Genomic DNA, 15,134 nt, shown 5'->3' with positions numbered 1-15,134 from the left:
CCAGCCATCTAGGGAGGTTTGAGTTTGGTATTGATCAACGCCCCTCAAGCACCAGCCAATCTAGGGAGGTTTGAGTTTGTGCCACAGTATTGATCAACGCCCCTCCAGCACCAGCCAATCTAGGGAGGTTTGAGTTTGCTCCACGGTATTGATCAATGCCCTCAAGCACCAGCCAAGCACCAATCTAGGGAGGTTTGAGTTTGCTCCACGGTATTGATCAACGCCCCTCAAGCACCAGCCAATCTAGTGGTGTTTGCCCGGTATTGATCAAGCAGTCAACACTAACAGTGTTTATGCAAACATCGAAAAGACAAAGGCATCACAAATGTTATTATGCATTGCTAAGGACATGCTACCAATTAGTTGAAAAGGAACGCTTCAAGAGGCTTATCAATTTAATTTATTCCCCGGTACGTGCCCCTGGCTGCCAACATTTCTCTCACCGCACTGCCTAAACTCTATTCCGAGTGTAGGGGAAAAGTTGAAGACAGATTTGAAGTATTTTGCTACTACTAAAGATCTGTGGTCCCACGTCAGAGCCTTATATTAGCCTCACTATCCACTATATTGACAAAGATTGGGATCTTCAAAATAAAAGCCTGAATTCTGAAGAAGATATCAAACCTTTAAAACATTAATTGATTAATATCGTGATAATTGTTATGGAATGAATATATATATATATATATATATAATATATATATATATATATATATATATATATATATATATATATATCGTGATAATTTACTTGATATATTGCCCAGCCATACTGTGAATATGGAATATAAAATATATATTTTTAGTTTGGTTGAATTGAAAACTTTATTGCAAATCAAAAATCAACTATGGTACCTCAATAAACTAATAAACAAAAATGAATTTGTTTTAGTGCCAACAATGTTATCGACAGGACAGTCAGTCAAGACACAATAGAAAGTGGTACAGATATCTTAGGACTATGAAGGTGCATAATGTCTCTCTGGCTCTCTGTCTGTCTGGCCTAGTGTATCAAACTCTCAGCCCTGCATGGAGATGAATTTCCAACATGGCTCACGTATCCTTACAGACGTGAAGGAGTAAAATATGTGGGACAACCATGTACCTCCACTGCCTTGTAATACACAGGGCCCAGGGCTTCCCTGTGGTGTGTATGTGTGTGTTTGCATGCATGTCTGTGTGAAAATCAGTTTCACAAGTTAGACATTTTGTGATTATCATAAAAAACGTAAACACAACCGAAACCACCCACTCCAAATCAAGCTTTATTTGTCACATGCGCCGAATACAACAAGTGTAGTATTTTAGTGAAATGCTTACTTACAAGCCCTTAACCAACAGTGCAGTTCAAGAAGAGATGAGAATATATTTAGTAAATTAACTAAAGTCAAAAATTATAATAAAAAGTAACACAATAACATAACAATAACGAGGCTATATAGAGGGGGTACCGGTACCAAGTCAGTGTGGAGGCTATATACAGGGGATACCAGTACCAAGTCAGTGTGGAGGCTATATACAGGGGGTACTGGTACCAAGTCAGTGTGGAGGCTATATACAGGGGGTACCACTACAGAGTCAATGTGAAGGCTATATACAGGGGGTACCGGTACCAAGTCAGTGTGGAGGCTATATACAGGGGGTACCGGTACCAAGTCAGTGTGGAGGCTATATACAGGGGATACCAGTACCAAGTCAGTGTGTGGAGGCTATATACAGGGGGTACCAGTACCAAGTCAGTGTGGAGGCTATATACAGGGGACCGGTACCGGTACAGAGTCAATGTGGAGGTTATATACAGGGGGTACCAGTACCAAGTCAGTGTGGAGGCTATATACAGGGGTACCGGTACAGAGTCAATGTGGAGGCTATATACAGGGTACCAGTACCAAGTCAATGTGGAGGCTATATACAGGGGGTACCGGTACAGAGTCAATGTGGAGGCTATATACAGGGGTACCAGTACAGAGTCAATGTGGAGGCTATATACAGGGGTACCAGTACAGAGTCAATGTGGAGGCTATATACAGGGGTACCGGTACAGAGTCAATGTGGAGGCTATATACAGGGGGTACCAGTACAGAGTCAATGTGGAGGCTATATACAGGGAGTACCGGTACAGAGTCAATGTGGAGGCTATATACAGGGGTACCGGTACAGAGTCAATGTGGAGGCTATATACAGGGGTACCACTACAGAGTCAATGTGGAGGCTATATACAGGGGGTACCGGTACAGAGTCAGTGTGCAGGGGTACAGGTTGAGGCCATTTGTACATGTAGGTGGGGCTGTGGTGACTATGCATGGATAATAAACAGTGAGTAGGAGCAGTGTACAAATCATTTGGGGGGGGAGAAGGATTCTTTAAGCAGTCTTATGGCTGGGGTTTCAGGTGCTCCGGAAGTAGGTTTTGGTCCTAGACTTGGCACTCTGTTCCACCATTGGGGTTCAATTAAACAGTTTTACCTCAGCCACCACATGAATGACCCTTTGTCTACTGTAGTAATTCATTAGGGGAATGACATGAATATATGCGTTCCCCTACAGCTCCGAGGAAAGCCTAACTCTAATCAATTTTACTAAGCATAATTAGTCACTGTCAGAAACAGTGGCGGTGCGGCGTTCTGGATATTTCTATTATAGCATATTGGATGACTAGTTCATATTCCATTCACCCAGCTCAATGTTACATCGATAGGCATAGGCTCCCAATTGATACTCTATTTCCCCTGTCCCCATCATGAGGTTGCTATAACCTAGCCTACAAATGAAAGTTTATAACGTGGGAGGTGCACAGGTCAAGAGACATATTGGGCAGTAATCCAGGTGACAAATTGATACATTCAATACTACCTTGCACACACTTGCCTGCATCTAGCTGATCTTACCTGGTCAGTTGGGCATAGGAGAAGATTAATTGTTGGTCTTAAATGATACGTCCGACTTTGGGGTCAGAATTGACAACTGTGCACCAACCATAAATAGGACTAGTCCTAGCTTAGTCTGGCGTAGGCAACACGCTCATGAGACTTGATGCTTCATAATGATGGTTTCTAGGCAGTGGCCATTAGGAGGCTGTTACCAGTTCTAAACATTGCGAAGGATGAGGCCGATTTGCCCATCACTTAGCAAAGCCTACCACGATGTATGCACGTTTTCTTAACCACAGCTAGATGGATCGATCAATAATCACTGTGGAATGAATATCACTGAATGACAAACATATTGGAATAAAGTAGGCTAATGCCATTGAAGGCATTTATCATATTGTTGCTTACTGAAACTCCCAAAGTCAGGGATGAGTTGATCCAAGCGTTTGAAATAGGGAGAAGCTTTAACTTTAGGATGTGATGGTCAACCAGTTCATGATTGGGACAGCATTTTCACACTGCTTTGAGACAAGCATGGGGAGGGCTGAGCAGGTTAGAACATGACTTAAATCAATTAATGTCACATTTTCAAAGTTTTGATGAAATCAGAGAGGACGTTTTGATATTGAGATATTTGTGAAAATGTTAGCCAAATTGAGGGTTGATGATGTTAGTCTTTATTATCAGAACTTTGTGCTAGCAGCAGTTAGCTAACTATTTAGCCTACTGTAGTAATACAGAGGATTATTTTGCTCATCACTCACTTAGTAGCCTAGGATATATCCCGACTAAAAGCCCTCTGATAATCAGTACATGTGACTTTGTTTCAGGGAAGAATCTTTGTCAGCTCAGCTATTAGTTTGCTAATATCTGATCAGACACATTTAGCATGCTATGTAGCATAAATCAGCTATTATTTTGCTAATATCTGATAGGGACACATTTAGCATGCTATGTAGCATAAATCAGCTATTATTTTGCTAATATCTGATCAGACACATTTAGCATGCTATGTAGCATAAATCAGCTATTAGTTTGCTAATATCTGATCAGACACATTTAGCATGCTATGTAGCATAAATCAGCTATTAGTTTGCTAATATCTGATCTGACACATTTAGCATTTAACATAAATCAGGTGGATTATTTTGCTCTAGACTCACATACTTTTGAAAATATAAATTGCTATTATTTTCTGACGCATATCATGAAAGCCTGCTCCCTAGGGGAGAAAGTAGAATCTGGGGTGTAATCATTAGTCCACACAGTTGCAAAATATTCTATTAAAACAAGAATTTCTATTTGACAAATTCACGTAGGTCGAGGGAAGGCTGAGATCCACCTTTCGCTCCATTTAAGTAACATTTTGCAATGGAATGGCGGAATGAATACACAATAGGACGACCATCATTATCGTTTGCTGACAACAGGATGGTGGTAGGGCTGATCAACAGGCTACGATGAGACAACCTATAGGGAGGAGGTCAGAGACCTGGCAATGTTGGTGCCAGGACAAGAACCTCTCCCTCAATGTGAAAGACAAAGGAGCTGATCGTGGACTACAGGAAACAAGGACCGAGCATGTTTCCCCCGTTCACATTGACGGGGCTGTAGTGGGTGGGTCGTGAAGCTTCACGAAAATTTCTCGGTGTCCACATAACTAAGGATCTATCATTGTCCACATATACAAATCAAATCAAATTTTATGTCACATGTGCCAAATACAACAGGTATTACAGTGAAATGCTTACTTACAAGCCCTTAACCAACAATGCAGTTTTAAGAAAAATACGTGTTAAGTAAAGAATAGTGTTCCTATGATGAAAATTACAGGCCTCTCTCATCTTTTTAAGTGGGAGAACTTGCACAATTGGTGGCTGACTAAATACTTTTTTACCCCACTGTAAGATGGTGAGGAAGTTACTTTTAAAGAATGACCAGGCATCCTCGACTGACTGGATGAGGTCAATGTCCTTCCAGGATACCCGGGCCAGGTCGATTAGGAAGGCCTGCTCGCTGAAGTGTTTTTGGGAGCATTTGACAGTGATGAGGGGTGGTCGTTTGACTGCGGACCCGTAGCGGATGCTGTCAATGAGGCAGTGATCGCTGAGATCCTGATTGAACGCAGCAGAGGTGTATTTGGAGGGCAAGTTGGTCAGGATAATATCTATGAGGGTGCCCATGTTTACGGATATGGGGTTGTACCTGGTGGATTTGTTGATGATTTGTGTGCGATTGAGGGCATCTAGCTTGTAGGACTGTCAGGGTGTTTTTTAACATATCCCAGTTTTGGTCACCTAACAGAACTTTGAAGATAGATGAGGGGCAATCAATTCACATGGTGTCCAGGGCACAGCTAGGAGCTGAGGTGTTTGGGATGAGTTATACTGCAGAGTGAAGGAAAAGCAGCCAACAAGGGCTCAGCATATGTGGGAACTCCTTCAAGACTGTTGGAAAGCATTCCTCATGAAGCTGGTTAAGAGAATGGCTTGTGTGCAAAACTGTCATCTAGGCAAAGGGTGGCTACTTTGAAGAATATAAAATATATTGTTTAACACTTTTAACACTCCATACACTTTTAACACTCCATATGTGTTATTTCATAGTCTTGATGTCTTGATGTCTTCACTATTAATCTATAATGTATAAAATTGTAAAAATAAAGAAAAACCCTGGAATGAGTAGGTGTCTGAATTTGACTGATACTGTACATATATTGCCTTGACATAATCCACATGTGGGTTAAAGCCTGAATTCAAAGTGGATTACACAGTTTTCGTGTCCTCACTCATCTACACACAATACCCCATAATGACAAAGTGAAAACTTGTTTTTAGAAATTTTAAGAAATATCTAACTTACGTAAGTATTCACAACCCTGAGTCAGTTCTTTGTAGAACTGTAGGTCTCTATCAGCTTTGAGTCGTCTTGGGTATGTCTCTTATCAGCTCTGAGTGGTCTTGGGTAGGTCTCTATCAGCTTTGAGTCGTCTTGGGTCTTGTTGAACCAGGTATGTCTATCTGTATTAGCTTTATCAGCCCTGAGTGGTCTGGGGTATGTCTGTATTAGCTTTGAGTGGTCTTGGGTATGTCTGTATTAGCTTTGAGTCGTCTTGGGTATGTCTGTATCGGCTTTGAGTCGTCTTGGGTATGTCTCTATCATCTCTGAGTGGTCTTGGGTAGGTCTCTATCAGCTTTGAGTGGTCTTGGGTAGGTCTCTATCAGCTTTGAGTGGTCTTGGGTATGTTTTGTGTATTAGCTTTGAGTCGTCTTGGGTATGTCTCTATCATGTCTCTGAGTGGTCTTGGGTATGTCTATCATCTCTGAGTGGTCTTGGGTATGTCTATCATCTCTGAGTGGTCTTGGGTATGTCTATCAGCTTTGAGTCTGTCTTGGGTATGTCTATCATCTTTGAGTGGTCTTGGGTAGGTCTCTATCAGCTTTGAGTTGTCTTGGGTATGTCTCTATCAGCTCTGAGTGGTCTTGGGTATGTCTGTATTAGCTTTGAGTTGTCTTGGGTATGTCTCTCAGCTTTGAGTTGTCTTGGGTATGTCTATCAGCTTTGAGTCGTCTTGGGTATGTCTCTATCAGCTTTGAGTCGTCTTGGGTATGTCTCTATCAGCTTGGAGTTGTCTTGGGTAGGTCTATATCAGCTTTGTGTGGTCTTGGGTATGTCTCTATCATCTCTGAGTGGTCTTGGGTATGTCTATCAGCTTTGAGTTGTCTTGGGTAGGTCTGTATCATAACTTTTTCAATGTTTCACTATTTTCATTGATATGAAATTCACTTAGTCAATTCACTTTATTGCCAGCAATATACCACCCTGCATACCACTACTGGCTTGCATCTGAAGCTAAGCAGGGTTGGTCCTGGTCAGTCCCTGGATTGGAGACCAGATGCTGCTGGATGCGGTGTTGGAGGGCCAGTAGGAGGCACTACTGGCCCTCCAATGGAATATTCAAATATTCCAATGCCCCAGGGCAGTGATTGAGGACATTGCCCTGTGTAGGGTGCTGTCTTTTGGATGGGATGTTAAACGGGTGTCCTGACTCTCTGAGCTCATTAAAGATCCCATGGAACTTATTGTAAGAGTAGTGGTGTTAACCCTGGTGTCCTGGCTAAATTCCCAATCTGGCCCTCAAACCATCAAGGTCACCTAATAATCCCCATTTACATTTGGCTCATTCTTCTCCTTTTCCCTGTAACTATTCCCCAGGTCATTGCTGTAAATGAGAACATGTTCTCAGTCAATTTACCGGGTAAAATAAAACATTTATTAAATAGTAGGATGATCCTCCACTGGCAATATTTCATCAGCCATTAACCAGTGTGCTTTGGAGTGATGATGGCCAGAATCAACATGATATTCTGTACATCATCTGACTCTGAAGATCTTCCCTCAGAGACCAGGCCATTCCCCAAACTATTTAATTAAATGTCATATTGCATTACATCTTTGTTGTTCATTTGGTGAAGCCTGGACTTGATTCAGTTGACTACATGAACCAGGCACAAAGGCTACACTCCAGCCCACTAAACTTAATGGTCTTTAAATATAAATAAAATGCATTCGATAGTGGAATGATGAGGTATTCCAGCCTAATATATCGATACAATTCTTGATTTCAGTCCATGCTCGGACTTCTCGTCAACACAATACTAACTTATTACATTGGCTCTGTACTTGTCACACCCTGACCATAGTTTGCTTTGTATGTTTCTATGTTTTGTTTGGTCAGGGTGTGATCTAAGTGGGCATTCTATGTTGTGTGTCTAGTTTGTCTGTTTCTGTGTTTGGCCTGATATGTTTCTCAATCAGAGGCAGGTGTTAGTCATTGTCTCTGATTGGGGACCATATTTAGGTAGCCTGTTTGGTGTTGGGTTTTGTGGGTGATTGTTTCCTGTGTTAGTGTTTGTGCCACACGAACTGTTTTCGGGTTTTCACTTTGTTGTTTTGGTTATGTGTTCATGTTCAGTTTTCTAATTAAAAAACCATGGACAACAACCTCGCTGCATTTTGGTCCGCCTCTCCTTCGACACAAGAAAACCGTTACAGTACTACTGTACTCCACTCCCATCTAAGTGGCATGTTACCATGAGTTCAGTTCATATGTTTGGAGAAAGTATTGATTTTTAAATGAATGAAGGTCATGTTGACTTTGCCTCCATCTGGATAGCTTTAACAATCAAGGGCTGGAAAAATCATTTAACTGGACGTTGAGAGAGGATTGCAGAAGAATACTTTTAGCAAGGAAAATAATTGATGTTGATTAGATGTTTGTTAGGTTTAATGTGTGTCTAATATTGACCCTTTTGTAAGTTAGGCTACCAAAGTTTCTGAAACTTCATATCATAGTTATGACACTGATTACAGATTAGTACAACTAGTCAACTTTAGACGACCTTGGATGTGTCTGACTGAAACATCGGTTACATAACTACCTATTCATCTCCCTCTCCTGTCCCCAAGCATGGAGATGCCCAGTATCCCGTGGCTGGCTAAGCTGTCATCAAGGGGTCGTCCTCCAAAACAGGCCCACCCCCAGGAGACTGCCAGGACCACAGCTGCAGCCCCTGAGAACAACAAACACAGTAAGTGACCGCTGATCACAACCAGTCACTGTGCACGGGCTTTGTTTCAGCACAGCTCTCATGAGAGCGTTTGGAAGGGAGAAGGGCATTCATTGACACGGCTGAGTTGGGAGGTAAAAAGGGCTGAGTTGACAGGGAAAAAAGGAGGAACGTGGAACATTATGACTAAATATGGAGTGAGGGGAGGTGAAGGAGGGGCACAAGCCTTCTGGAATGTCTGATGAAGGATAAGAAGGTGCACAAGAAAAAAACAGGGGAAAAATGTTTTCTCCCAGAACTTTTGGAAGGGCTACAAGAAAGAAATTGAACGTGAGGATGAAGTACCTGCGGCGAGCACCAACGAGTTCAAGCCTTGTCCTGGTGATGACCAGGATGATTCTGGTCCAGTGGGAGTGAGATTTGTGGAGAGAATGGATCCTTGTATTCTGACTGATCTATATGTGGTGTCAGGTTGGTTGGAGAAGAGGTGGAACTGGTGAGTTGGTGAAAGTAACTCGGAAGTGAACTTGTGAGGATTTATTGTGTTTATTCTGTCCAGAGGGCGCGCTGTACCACACGACTAGGGACAAGAACTGTGAATTGTCTCCGGAGCAGGGCGCTGTTGAAAGGAAACGGGGGTGTCATTAAGTGTTGAGGTGGATCAGTGGAAATGTGTCAGTGCAGCCGTTTGGTGCCCAGTGGAGAGCGTGGTGAAGACATTGTCTGTCTTGCTGAGTTTTGATGCAGAGTCTTTGCCCGACAAGGTCAAGTTAGGATGTCAGTTATCCCATGAGAGATTTTGTTCCGAAACTGTCGACTACTGTTTTAGGTGCCGAAAATAACATAATAAAAAACTGTTTTAGGTGCCAAGCTTATGGTCATGTTGCAGAAGTGTATAGGAGGAAGATTCTTAGATGTGAGTAGTGTGCAGGAGGGCATGAGACAAAGAAATATGTAGTATCTATGGAGAAAATTGTGTGATGTGGGGTTACACATGTGGCTAAAGATGGGTGATGTCTGGTGAAAGAAAGGCAGGTTGAGTTTGCCAGGTTAGTACAGAAAGTGTTGTATGCTGAAGTAGTGAAGGGAGAGGAAGATGGGTACAGGGTGAGGGATCCTGAGGATTTCTGTAAGTAGGCAGAGACCAATAGAGAGTGGTGGGAAGAATGTGACCAACCAGCTCAAATCAGTCTTTATGAAGCAACATTTGAAATTGTGTTTTTTACATTGGATAAAAGGAGAGACTGAGCTACAAAATCATATATCATGCACTACAGGGAAAGTCATTTTGCTTTGACAGTTGATAAACTTGGAAACTCACTTTTGAGAAAATGGCCTTTGAATGTTTTGGTACTACAACTGGAGAGCCCTTCTTTGTCTACACCCATTCAGCATCATTCACAACCTTTTTTAAGCTTCAGCCTCACCCATCCTCTTTAACCTCTCTGGCCCACCCGGGACGCAACCGCACCCCCTGCCAACAATAAATGCAAATGCGCTACGCCAAATGCTAATAGCACTCGTTAAAACTCAAACGTTCATTAAAATTCACATGCAGAGTACTCAATTCAAGCTACACTCGTTGTGAATCTAGCCAAGGAGTCAGATTTGTAAAATGCTTTTCGGCGAAAGCATGAAAAGCTATTATCTGATAGCAGGAAACACCCCGAAATACCAGAAGGGGACGTAAACAAAGGAATTAGCGTAGCCGGCGCTACACAAAACGCAGAAATAAAATATAAAACATTCATTACCTTTGACGAGATTCTTTGTTGGCACTCCTATATGTCCCATAAACATCACAATTGGGTCTCTTTTTTCGATTAAATCGGTCCTTGTGTACCCAAAATGTCCATTTATGGAGACCGTCAGCTCCAGGAAAAACACATTTTTTTTAAACGCGACATTATTTTTTTAAATTAAAAAAGTTGCCTATAAACTTTGACAAAACACTTCAAACTACTTCTGTAATCCAACTTTAGGTATTACTAAACGTTAATAAACGATCAAATTGATCACGGAGCGATCTGTATTCAATAGGCACAAGTTTGGGAAATGTAGCCAACTTTTCCGGTTCCATTGTTTACAGCTGTGGACTTGACAACCGGATGTGGCTATTACTCAGATGACCAACGATTTAGTTGAATCGAAATCACAACACTGGCGACATCGTGTGGAAGCTATAGGAACTGTATTCTCAGCCTTAAGTATTTTTCCTTCCAATAGACAATACATGGACTGGCGGATTGATTTTTTTCTCCGTCGATTTAGTGACCAGGTTTTCTGGCGATTTTGACCACGGAACTCATTCTGTTATAGTCACAGACACCATTGAACCAGTTCTAGAAACTTCAGTGTGTTTTCTATGCACACATACTAATCATATGCATATACTATATTCCTGGCATGAGTAGCAGGACGTTGAAATGTTGCGCGATTTTTAACAGAATGTTGAAAAAAGTAGCCCGATCTCTAAGAGGTGGGTCGATCCGAGCGTTCTGTACTAACAGAAGTCACCCAAGCTAACTTGCTAACATCGGCTAGCTACTTCCAGACACGTAATGAGAGAACAACCCACTCTGACCATTTTACTCACCGTAGCAGAGCTGGTTAGGCTGTTTTCATGTTATCCAGAACATTGGTGACTGTAACTGTGCTGCTGGAAAGAATGCAATTACTGACACCGGCCATATTCAACGGAAGTTGAGCGTTTTTAAATTCATCAGTTATTCTGCACTCTGGTACACTCAGACGAGAGGGCTCTGAAATCGGAGTAGATGGCCAGACTGAATTTACGAATGCACCCGAGATGGTTACTTGCATAGTTTTGCATCTTTTGTTAAGTAGGTGTGTTGCATAGGCTTGGCTGCCTGAGGCGGTTCTCAATCAGAGTCAGGTGATTCTCGTTGTCTCTGATTGGGAACCGTATTTAGGTAGCCTGGGTTTCACTTTGTATTTCGTGGGTGATTGTTCCTGTCTCTGTGTTAGTGTTCACCAGACAGGCTGTATAGGTTTTTCACGTTCCGTTTGTTGTTTTTGTATTTATAAGTTATTTCATGTATCGTCATTTGTTTCATTAAAAACCAGAGTAACCAACACGCTGCATTTCGGTCCGACTCTCTTTCGACAAACGAAGAACGCCGTTACACTAGTTCCCAGAGTTTGACCAGGACTTTAACCCCTCGCCCTTGTTGTAGTTTATAACTAGTTCCCAGAGTTTGACCAGGACTTTAACCCTGGGCCCTTGTTGTAGTTTATAACTAGTTCCCAGAGTTTGACCAGGACTTTAACCCTGGGCCCTTGTTGTAGTTTATAACTAGTTCCCAGAGTTTGACCAGGACTTTAACCCCATGCCCTTGTTATAGTTTATAACTAGTTCCCAGAGTTTGACCAGGACTTTAACAACGTGCCCTTGTAGTTTATAACTAGTTTATAACTAGTTCCTAGAGTTTGCTCAACCTTTTTTTAGTAAACTCTGTTGTGTTGCTCAAAACCTGTGTCCTGTGCCTGACTCCGCTACATTTCTGCACCCAATCGCTGACAGCTGTTTATAACTTCAAGCCTATCAACTCCAGAGATTAGGCTGGTGTAACCAATGTGAAATGGCTAGCTAGTTAGCAGTGTGAGCGCTAACAGCATTCAAACGTCAATCGCTCTGAGACTTGGAGAGGTACTTCCCCTTGCTCTGCAAGAGTAACGCTGCTTCGAGGGTGGCTGTTGTCGATGTGTTCCTGGTTCGAGCCCAGGGAGGAGCGAGGAGAGGGACGGAAGCTATACTGTTACACTGGCAATACTAAAGTGCCTATAAGAACATCCAATAGTCAAAGGTTAATGAAATACAAATGGTATAGAGAGAAATAGTCCTATAATTCCTATAATAACTACAACCTAAAACGTCTTACCTTGGAATATTGAAGACTCATGTTAAAACCTCTTACAGCTACCCCCTACTTTTTTCAATTTCCACCTGAAGACATACCCAAATCTAACTGCCTGTAGCTCAGGCTCAGAACCAAGGATATGCATATTCTTGATTTCATTTGTTTGAAAGACAACACTCTGAAGTTTGTGTAAATGTGAATTGAATGTAGGAGAATATAACACAATAGATCTGGTTTAGATAAAACAATGAAACAAAACATATGTTTTTTATTTTTATATCATCATCTTTAAAATGAACAAGATAAAACAAACATTCAGATAGGAGGATGGGGACAATTTCAGTGAAAAATATAAGAGGGCAACAGTACTTGTGCAAAGTTTCAGAATGATAACTTCCAAAATGAGTGTGCTACATGACATTTATCATGAAGTCACCCAGGTGTCCCACACAAGTAGCCAAATGTACCCAAGTTGCCAAATTGATGAGGTTATTGATGAGGTTAACTATATACAAAATACCAAAATGGTATTCTAACACACCAAAAATGGAGAAAAAGCATTAAATATATATATACATTTACAAAATAACACTTTCAGTATCTGGAAGATCCTCAGTCCTTAATCCTACACAATATTGTGCTGATGATGCCAGGTGCCATAGCAGTCTCTTTCTGCTGTAAGGCAGAGGGTCACCAAGCATGTGGTGCAGGTGATGGGGGACTTCATTTGGCAAAGAACACAGCGACGCCTCCATGCTTTTTAAAAATCACAAATAATAATTTATATTATTAATTTCAAACAACGGCATTGGCATGAGAAGAACTTACCAGTCCAAAATGATGTCCTCTCCATTCAAAAAATATTCCTCCATTTGGGAATCGCTAAATGAATCATCCTCCAACATTCTCTGTCTCACTTTCCCGATCAATTTCTTCTAAAATTGTGTATCTAGACTTGCAATTGAATCAAAAAATCTTAAATAGTTGCTATATCGGCTAATTGATCATCACTGCGTAGGTTGTTGGCCAGTAAATAACGAGTCTTTTTTGATGGATCAAATTAGGCTCTCTGTTAGTTGCATTATTATTTATTTTAAACCTTTGTGGCATCAGAGTTCAAGGGTTGTTGACTGAATTTGTATTGATCATTATGCATTATTTTAATTCAATATGATATTGATCACAGAATGTAGGATTTTGTAGTATTGAAACACCATCTTGTGGTTCTTAGCAGATTCTGAGATTTGAAGTTGGCACTAGTAAGTGTAGTGGTCAGACAAGCTCATATGTCAAATTGTCTTAATGAAATAAAATAGGTGTAGATAAGCATAACATGGATTTATGAGAAAGAATTATGCCTGTTTAAGTAAAAAGTGTACTATTTTGCTTATGGATTTTGTGCCTGCTTTGCATCAGTGAGGTTGTAATCAGAGAGTATATGTTCCACACACATTCCAAGAGAGAATAGCTAGCGTTGCCATTGTTAAGAAAATTCTAAGTATTATTAATGATGTAATTATCTTTAGTATTATTAATGCCATGGATGTGAAAGAAAAACAAAGGGATTCCCACACATTGGTCGTTGCCCACCCAGAAATGCCTTCATTGTGAGGGGCGGTGGCTATGATTGGTTTTTAATCAAATGAAATGAAATGGGGGCAAAAACATGAGTTTTTATGTTTCCTAATACAAGCTTTAAGGGCACACTAAAACAAATCTCTTGTTCCATGTGCAAATGGGCACTGTGCGTCACAGCTGGATAGGCTGTCCATGCCATAAACAACTAGTTGGTCTTGAATATCCCCTCCAGCATATACAGTAATTGTCACTTTAGTATCAGTTTATAAGGACACACCTCAGATATTGACAACACTCCCACCTCAGGTGGGACAGGCAAATTACAAATCCTGGTGCTAGGGTTTGAAAATTAACCGTGCTGGCTTGACACTGGCCGAGAATAGAGCCCTGAGGCTCAAATTATTGTGACAAGAGTCCCACACCTGGTTATCCCACATCACTGGGAATCAGAGCCAGAATGGGAAAGAGAAGGGGTGGGAATCAGAGCCAGAATGGGAAAGAGAAGGGGTGGGAATCAGAGCCAGAATGGGAAAGAGAAGGGGTGGGAATCAGAGCCAGAATGGGAAAGATAGGGCAAGAGAAGGGGTGGGAATCAGAGCCAGAATGGGAAAGAGAAGGGGTGGGAATCAGAGCCAGAATGGGAAAGATAGGGCAAGAGAAGGGGTGGGAATCAGAGCCAGAATGGGAAAGAGAAGGGGTGGGAATCAGAGCCAGAATGGGAAAGAGAGGGCAGGAGGGAGGGAAAGAGAATGGGTGGGAATCAGAGCCAGAATGGGAAAGAGAAGAGGGGGGAATCAGAGCCAGAATGGGAAAGAGAGGGCAGGAGGGAGGGAAAGCGAATGGGTGGGAATCAGAGCCAGAATGGGAAAGAGAAGAGGGGGAATCAGAGCCAGAATGGGAAAGAGAGGGCAGGAGGGAGGAAAGCGAATGGGTGGGAATCAGAGCCAGAATGGGAAAGAGAAGAGGGGGGAATCAGAGCCAGAATGGGAAAGAGAGGGCAGGAGGGAGGGAAAGAGAATGGGTGGGAATCAGAGCCAGAAGGGGAAAGAGAAGGGGTGGGAATCAGAGCCAGAATGGGAAAGATAGGGAAGGAGAAGGGGTGGGAATCAGAGCCAGAATGGGAAAGATAAGGGTGGGAATCAGAGCCAGAATGGGAAAGAGAGGGAAGGAGGGAGGGAAAGAGAAGGGGTGGGAATCAGAGCCAGAATGGGAAAGAGAGGGCAGGAGGGAGGGAAA

At 42.0% G+C, this 15,134-nt stretch overlaps 1 protein-coding gene across 1 annotated transcript in view; it reads left to right on the top strand.

The window, feature by feature from the left end:
* Positions 1–15,134, top strand: part of LOC135559082 (zinc finger protein 512B-like) — a 94,310-nt gene that overhangs the window by 1,879 nt on the left and 77,297 nt on the right. Inside the window, exon 2 of the mRNA XM_064993449.1 lies at positions 8,339–8,460. Within this exon, the coding sequence (XP_064849521.1) occupies positions 8,340–8,460 (121 nt within the window). The 5' untranslated portion in view covers position 8,339. The remainder of the gene's footprint in view (positions 1–8,338; positions 8,461–15,134) is intronic.

The sequence above is a fragment of the Oncorhynchus masou genome, chromosome 17 (assembly GCF_036934945.1).
Source record: "Oncorhynchus masou masou isolate Uvic2021 chromosome 17, UVic_Omas_1.1, whole genome shotgun sequence".
NCBI lineage: Eukaryota > Metazoa > Chordata > Actinopteri > Salmoniformes > Salmonidae > Oncorhynchus > Oncorhynchus masou.
This window is presented reverse-complemented; position numbering and strand designations above follow the sequence as displayed.